The 8,597-nt window shown below is 37.1% G+C and overlaps 1 protein-coding gene across 1 annotated transcript in view; it reads left to right on the plus strand.

Moving 5' to 3' along the window:
* The window catches only part of Egf (epidermal growth factor), a 91,878-nt gene that overhangs the window by 49,435 nt on the left and 33,846 nt on the right, over positions 1–8,597 (plus strand). The window contains 3 exon segments of the mRNA XM_015484643.2: positions 486–646; positions 4,021–4,125; positions 5,756–5,979. Coding sequence (XP_015340129.1) covers positions 486–646; positions 4,021–4,125; positions 5,756–5,979 — 490 coding nt within the window.

Below are 8,597 nucleotides of genomic sequence, written 5' to 3' on the forward strand. Positions count from 1 at the left end.
GTTCCAGTACAAAGACTATGTCATTGACTAATGATCAAATATTCTTTTAACCTTTATTTTATTTATTCCTATTTTATGTGGTGCTGAGGATTGGACCCAGTGCCTCACACATGCCAGGCAAGTGCTCTACCACTGAGCCACAACCCCAACCCCCAATGATCAAATATGAAAAAACAATGAGTAGAACTATGTGCCAGGAACTAAGAATTTATGTATGCATATCATGTGACCTAATGAGGCTGATATTATATTCCTATTCTACTAATAAGAAAACTAAGACTCTGAGACACTAAGTAACTTGCTTTTGGTTACACACATCTGGGAGCAGCATAGTTGGGGTTTAGTTGCTGATGTGTCTAACTCATTTTTAAACCGGGCTCTTAACAATTTTACTCGGTGACCTGAAGGCTTACTCATCCCCTTTATCTATGTTCCATGTTCAGTTTTTAAAGACAAATTAGAAACACCTGTTTTCTCTATTGTAGATATATTATGCCCACACAGCTCTGAAATGGATAGAGAGAGCTAATATGGATGGTTCCCAGAGAGAAAGGCTTATTGAGGAAGGAATAGATGTGCCAGAAGGTCTTGCCGTGGACTGGATTGGCCGCAGANTTTTTCCCTTTCCCCTCACTTCCTCTTGTATGTACTTTTGTATAACCCTGAGGGTCTCCTTCCATTTCCATGCAATTTCCCTTCTCTCTCCCTTTCCCTCCCACCTCTCATCCCTGTTTAATGTTAATCTTCTTCCTGGTTCACTTTTAAGCCACAGGAGATGGAAGCAATGAAAGAGATACACCACTTGCTTTATCCTCCATTTTGAACACAGATAAATAATGCTGGGTGCTTGGCACCCAGCCAGTGGAGGAGACAGGCCCCATTGCTGTCCACTTCCCTGCCTCTGCCCACCATCAAGCAAGATACTCCTCCCTTCATCAAAACTGAATCCATATCCACAGGAGGATTTCAAAGACCAAGAAAGCAGCCATCTGTTTTTGCCCCTCAGATTGTGTGTGAGACACCCAAGGCCTGTCTGAACACAGTTAGTAAGCATTCTTTGAGTAACTGCTGAGGATGAGGCACTCTCCTAGGTAACATGGGAGAATACAAAGGAGAATGGGATGTGCTCGTCTTTGCAGTCAGCTCTTAGTTTATTTGGGGAGGTAAGGCATATTTCCCCAGCAAAACCTTAATCAAGTACTTGGATTAAATATAAGTACAAGAAATGTCGAGGCCTTGTATAATTGCCCAGTGAAGGGTGTACACTCCCCAAGGGATTGCTGGAAGGAGTTTCAGAAATCAGCTAGCCTAAGTGTGTTCTTTTTACATGTGAAAAATGTAAAGCTCAGAGAGTCTGAATTATTCCAGGGTACCCAGCATTCAAGAGATAAATGTGGTTCCTGTTGAGCCAGCATGAAGTGGGGCTTATGGAGTTTTGATGAAATTTCAGGGGAACAGAGGGATGGTCCACTTTCCTTTTGGTGGGTAACCACAGAATCAAAGTGAAGTTGGGGTATTTCTGTCCTCTGGGTACCCTACTCTCAGGGCTGCTCTGTGTGAGCCTGGGAACAGAACAGGGTAGGGTGGAGGAGAGTCAATAAGTAGGATTGCATCCCTTATGGTGCCAGAGGAACCTTAAACTGGAGCCCCTCACAGGATAATATGAAGGGTGCTGTGTGTTCTAGGATATTTTGTCAAAATAACTGAGTGCCATGAAGTGAAATGGTAGCCATCCTGGATATCAGGCAACTATGCAGCCATGTTTCACCTCTGCGAAGACAGCACTTCTTACATGGGCAAGTCCCAGGGAATGGGTTTATATGCTTGAGTGTAGGTTTTCTATGTCCTAGAAAAATCTCATTTGGTCTGGATAACTGATGGGAAACAGGTTCTACAAAACAAGCCACATGTATGGTATGGTGTGAAGTTATGTATAAAATGGCCCTTCTGTTTTCAGGGCAAGTTTATTTTTTACTCATTCATTATTCCTTTGTTCACTTAATCAGACCTTTATTACTTTATTATTTGTATGTTTACTTATTGAACAACTATAGTGCATTAGACACTAGGCTAAGAGCCTTATACCCATGATACTATGAAATCCCAAAGAGGTAAGTTTTCTTACCTCCAATTTAAAGGTTAAGAAAATCAATAGTCAAAGAGGTAAAATGACTTTCCCAAGATCAAGGAGCACATAAGTAGTAGATATGAAATTGGAATGCAAGGATAACCATCTCCAAAGCTTATCCTCTTAATAATTAAAGAGATGGGCTGGGATTATAGCTCAGTGGTAGAGCTGTACTAATATTCTGTGATATTAAATTACATAGTAACTCTTTGCCAAATGGGAACCAAAGAGGGATGGTTATAGTCTCTACTGACCTAGGAATAGGCACGTTCAAATTAATATCTTACACCTAGGAAGCTCTACCACTGAGTTATACTCACCCCATGGTTCAATTTCTAGCACCACAGAATAATTCTGCCTCCTTCAATCAGAGTTGATTAATGTGCTCCACCCAGAGTCATGTAACAAATTAAAGTCGGTTATCAAAATTATAAATCATAATATCAGCCTCCTTCATGTTGAACTACTTAATAGAAATTTTAAATATCAGCTATGCATAATAATAGAACTCAAACATAGTTGTTCTTGTAAGAGTAAATGTTGATCAGGATGACAGTTGTCAACCACTCTTAGGCTTTTTAAGGATGCTTGGTCTTCTCATATTTCCCCCAGTTTGCAAGTCACCTCTAATTTTAACAGTGTTTGATTAATAGCACCATGGTACCTACTGCAGAGGCAATGCTTTCAGGAGATAGAAACCTCCATATCCTGGAGAATAAGACCTCAAATCCCCTACTTTATTGACTTCAGTAATGACTAGTCCTTTTTAAGTCCTCACCCCTCTAAAGGCAGCTGCTAAAAGACAACCTTTAATTTGTCTGCAAATGAGAGGTTTATAGTTTGAAAACCTTGATATTAGTTAGAAATTGGATTTAAATACTGAGATTCTCAACACGCATAAATCAAAGGCATTCCTGTATATCAGCGACAAATCCTCTGAAATGGAAATGAGGACAACCACTCCGTTCACAATATCNGACCCTCAGGGTTATACAGTGGAGGGGGTAGAGAGAGAGGAGGGGAGGGGAGGGGAGAGGTGGGGAGGGGGGAAGGTGGAGGATGGGAAAGGCAGCGGAGCACAACAGACACTAGTAGGCAATATGTAAATCAATGGATGTGTAACTGATGTGATTCTGCAGTCTGTGTATGGGGTGAAGGTGGGAGTTCATAACCCACTTGAATCAAAGTGTGGAATATGATATGTCAAGAACTATGTAATGTTTTGAACAACCAACAATAAAAAATTAAAAAAATAATAATAAATAAATAAATAAATACTGAGATTCTAATCCTGTGATATTAGATTACATAGTAACTCTTTGCCAAATGGGAACCAAAGAGGGATGGTTATAGTCTCTCCTGGTGTAGGAAAAGGCATGTTCAAATTAACATCTTATACCTAGGAAGGAAACTAATTAATAATTTCACTGGCAATGCTATTATTTAGTATTAAGGAATCCTAATTTCTAAAGCCAATTGCTGTATAAAAAAGAGCCAAGAAAGTAAATGTGTTTACTCATTCTATGGGGTAACAGAAACTACCATAAGATAAAATTTACTTTTAGGATTCTTGATGGACAACTCATACCCTGGAAACTGGGTGGGCTCTTGTCTTGGAGAATCCCCTTTTACTTATCTTGTCCCCTTGTATTTTAATTTCCTGGTATAAATATTGGGATACTAATTAAGAATATGTTTCAAAACAATAGAATTTGTGGGCTTCTTGGTGCTAACTGTGTGTGTGTGTGTGTGTGTGTGTTAGAGAAAGAGAAAAAAGGGCGGGGGTGGGGGAGTAGTTCAGAATGTCTATCTTTGCATACCAGGAGCAGAGAACTTTCTTTTGAAAAATCAAGTTGAAAATAACAAACACTTTTATTTTATGTATATTTTAGGAAATCTCTCATTGAAGGGAGTGACTTAAATGGAAAACATCGTCAAATAATCCTTAAGGAGAACCTATCTCAGCCCCGAGGAATTGCTGTTCATCCAGTGGCCAAGTAGGTATTTAAGACAGTAAGGTACCTTTCTGCATAGGTCACATGACAGTTCATATTTGTTATGCCAGGGTCCATAATTTATCTTAAGACTTCAGGTGGTCAGTGGAATCAGAAGCCAAGAAAATCCATGAAATCTATAAATGTTCAGAAATGATGTGACTAGCAAGCATTCCTCATCTTTTTAATGTCTTTTGATTTTCTGTTCTTATGTAGTAATTTTGTTGACATGCCTTTTTATTTTAAGCAAATTCAATTTCTTTTTTAAAAATAGGCTGTACATCATTAACCAATTAGACTTAAGTCCATTAATTTACTCTTTAAAAATCTACATGATTATTTATTGAGCAGAAAAGAATTTGGATTGTGTGACTTATGAATTCCATTTAGGGAAGCCATAAGATGATTTCACATGATAGGCCATTTCTAGATTTAGACAAGATTAAATATAAATTATGAAAATTTAAAAGATTTTATGCTGTTTATTATTGAATTAGTATCACCTTTTAGCTTAGGGGTTAGAGAATTAAGGAGAATAAAGGATTCCTTCCTGATTGTTAAAAAGCAAAGACAAAAACCAACCCGGTTTTATTTATGATGGAAATTTCACAGGGGTCCATGGGAGATAATATATTGTAGTAATTGAGAATTGATTTGTAGTCAGCCAAATTAAAGCAGTGCGAATATAACCAACTCTAAACAGGCCAATAAGTATATATTGAACCATACTGACTTAAAAAAAATGTAGGTGTCCGGCACCTGATTATGGAACTTAAAATTAGCTGAGTAAACAGTGCACTGTAAAACTGGAAAACAGATAAATGTGCTTTTCCTTTTATGTTATAGTTTTACTCATGCATAACAGAAAACAGGTGTTGGGTGTGTGGGAGACTCCCCGCTGAAGTTATGTTTCAGTCTCCTGAGAACGTCACAGAATCCCTAACCCCTCTCCCTTCTCTCAGAAGGGCGTCAAGTCCAAGAGCGCCAAATTCAAAGGTTTTCTCAACCAATCCCTGCAGGACACAGTGTCCGCTCCCAGTTCCTGAGTCACCCTGCCAATCAGCACCTGCCACGTCCCCTACTCAACCCTTCTTAAGCTGAAACTTATAAGCATACCCTCTCTGCTCTCTGCCCTCTGCCCTCTTCCCCTCTTCCTCTTCTTTCTCTCCTCTCACTTCTTCTTCTCTCTTCCTCTCTGTTCTCTTTCTCTCTGCCCTCCTCCTCTCCTCTGCTCTCAGCCCCACAATAAAATCTCTTGGTTGAATCTCCACCTTGGGTGAGTCACTTGCCTTTTAACAGGCTAGCAAGATTCATGACTTTTCAGTAATATCAAAGTATTCACTCAAGCACACTTTGATAATATTACTACAATTTTTAAACTAATTCCTTTTTAAATCTAATGATCTGATCTGTAATTCAGTATTTCTGGTCCAAGATGTTTTACATAGACCAGATACTTGTTTTGCTTCTGAAAATTATTTGTTTTCAAGATGCCATGTTATATTCTCTCTGCATTCTTCAGTGTACCACTTTAGTATGTCCAAACATCATTTTTATTGATATTCTCAATGATAAGAAAGTAGAAGAACCCTTTCAAGCAGATTTCATTTATTGTGTGCTTTCTTGATTAAAGGAGATTATTCTGGACTGATATGGGGATTAATCCACAAATTGAAAGTTCTTCCCTTCAAGGCTCTGGCCGGCTGGTGATAGCCAGTTCAGATCTGGTAGAGCCCAGTGGAATAACCATTGACTACGTAATGGACACATTGTATTGGTGTGATGCCAAGCGGTCTGTGATTGAAATGTCCAGTCTGGATGGTTCCAAACGCCAAAGACTTGCCCAGAACGATGTAGGTGAGGCTTTGGGTGGCTGATTTCTTCATCTTGATTGAGTGTTCAGTGTAAAGCATGTTTACACACACATACACATACACACACTCTTAACCATAAGTGAGAAAGGAATAGGGGCACTTCTTCAGGGAATTATGAGCTATGAGGATCACTTTAACATTGGAATGTTTGGTAAAAGGTAGTGTTGTATAATCATTTCTCTTTTCCAAGATTTCTCAAAATCAGCATGAAAATGTCCCATTTTTCTGAACTTACTTGGGAATAAAAACTTGGTTCATCTATTATCATTTCTCATGTTTTAGAAAATTTCATTTCACAGCAGTGATGATATCATTTTCAGACACTAATGAATACCAGTTGATAACATGTGCAAATATTAATGAATATAGTTTGTCCACTGTTGTGTTTTTACATTTTGTATGGGGTATCATTATTGTCATAAATATCTTTAAAACACTACAGCCTTTAAAATAGAAGTATAAATGTCTTTGAAACTACATAAGCAGCATGAGATTCATTATGATTCAGGGAATTTGCAAAGACAGTTTTTGAACTGGGCCATGTAGTAAATAGATGGTGACAAAAGGCAAAAAATGGCCTTTGTATGTTATAAATGCTGGGACATAGTGACTGAACTTAATTCTGAATTTACTAGGGAGGCTTTGAATGTTCTTGAGCAGGAGATGTAGACAAGATTGGCATCTCAGGATGACCGCTTAGATAACAGTGTAAGGGGTTGGACTGGAACTTAGGCAGAAAAAAAAACAAAAAACAAAAAACAGGAGGCTACATCAGTTTTCCAGGCAACAATTAATGAAAGTCTGAGTATAAAACATTGTCATTTAAAAGTGGAATGGAGAATTAAAAATTATTGTGGATAAAAAAAACTGAGAGGATATAATAACAGGTAGGATATAGAAGATGAGAGCCAGGAAAGTATTGAAGATGTTTTGGAGATTTAGAAAACTGGTTGGAGAGATTAAAAAAAAAAAAAAAAGCAAGATCTCTATCATTTAGGAAATTAACAAACTAAAAATCTGTATAAAGCATTTATTTTGCCTATTTTCTTTAGTTTTAAAGGCAATCATGTTTTATATTTCTGTTATATGTGAAATAGGGTAAGATAAGTATGATTTAAACTTTTTAGGTATTTCTAAGATTTTTTTTTAAATGAAACACATACCTCGTAATAAATGATAAACTTGTATACAGTTTTAGCTCTACCCACCCATGTACTTAACAGGTTTTTATTCAATTGTCATAGAAGGTGGAGATACAGGGCTTAATAACAAATAGGATTTCTGTGAAGTCATGGAATCTGGTTGAGGAGACATAAATATTTTAAAAATATTTCCCAAATAAATATAAAATCATGACTTTGACATAGAGGGTAAAAAGGGACTTGAAATTTCCTAATTAGAATGTAAAAAACTGGGTTCGATCCTCAGCACCACAAAAAAATAAAGATATTGTGTCCACCTGTAACTAAAAAATGAATATTTTTTAAAAATATTGTGATCTATAACTAATGTGACTTTCTATTGAAGGGTATTATCAAATAATTTTATATTAAATTATCTAAATAACTGTCCTCCTCATTATAAAGCCATCTACTAGTATTTATTTGGTGGTTTCACAACAGCCAATTCAGGATTTTTAACATAAAGATTGAATGAATTCATTTTTAATTTTAAAAAATCAATTAATTATGGCTCTTTGATAAAAAATAAGGATTATGTCTAGTATGGCTTATTTGTTGAAACACTATAGCTAATTCTAATATGTGCATCAACATGGATGGACATACCTTGAGGACATCATGCTAAGTGAAATAAACCAGTCCCCCAAAGACAAATACTGTATACATTTCCACTTATTTGAGGTATCTAGAGTAGTTGAATTCATACAGACAGAAAGTGGAAAAGTAGGGCTGGGATTGTGGCTCAGCGGTAGAGCGCTCGCCTAGTATGGGCAGGACCCGGGTTTGATCCTCAGCACCACATAAAAATAAAGGCATTGTGTTGTATCCATCTGCACCTAAAAAATAAATATTAAATAAAAGAAAGTGGAAAAGTATTTACCAGGGGTTAGAAGGGAGAAAGAAATGGAGAGTTGTTTAATCAGTATAAGTTTCCACCTTTACAAGATGAAAAAGTCGTGGAGATTGTTTCCACAGCAATATGTTAATATACTTAATACAACTGAACTGTATGTTTAGAAATGGTTAAAATGGTAAATTTTGTGTAAGGTGTTTTTTTTTTAATTTTTATTGTTGGTTGTTCAAAACATTACATAGTTCTTGATATATCATATTTCACACTTTGATTCAAGTGGGTTTTAAACTCCCATTTTTACCCCGTATACAGATTGCAGAATCACATCAGTTACACATCCATTGATTTACATATTGCCATACTAGTGTCTGTTGTATTCTGCTGCCTTTCCTATCCTCTACTATCCCCCCTCCCCTCCCCTCCCCTCCCCTCTTCTCTCTCTACCCCCTCTACTGTCATTCATTTGTCCCCCTTGTATTATTTTTCCCTTTCCCCTTACTTCCTCTTGTATGTAATTTTGTATAACCCTGAGGGTCTCCTTCCATTTCCATGCAATTTCCCTTCTCT

Source organism: Marmota marmota, unplaced genomic scaffold (genome assembly GCF_001458135.2).
Source record: "Marmota marmota marmota unplaced genomic scaffold, marMar, whole genome shotgun sequence".
NCBI lineage: Eukaryota > Metazoa > Chordata > Mammalia > Rodentia > Sciuridae > Marmota > Marmota marmota.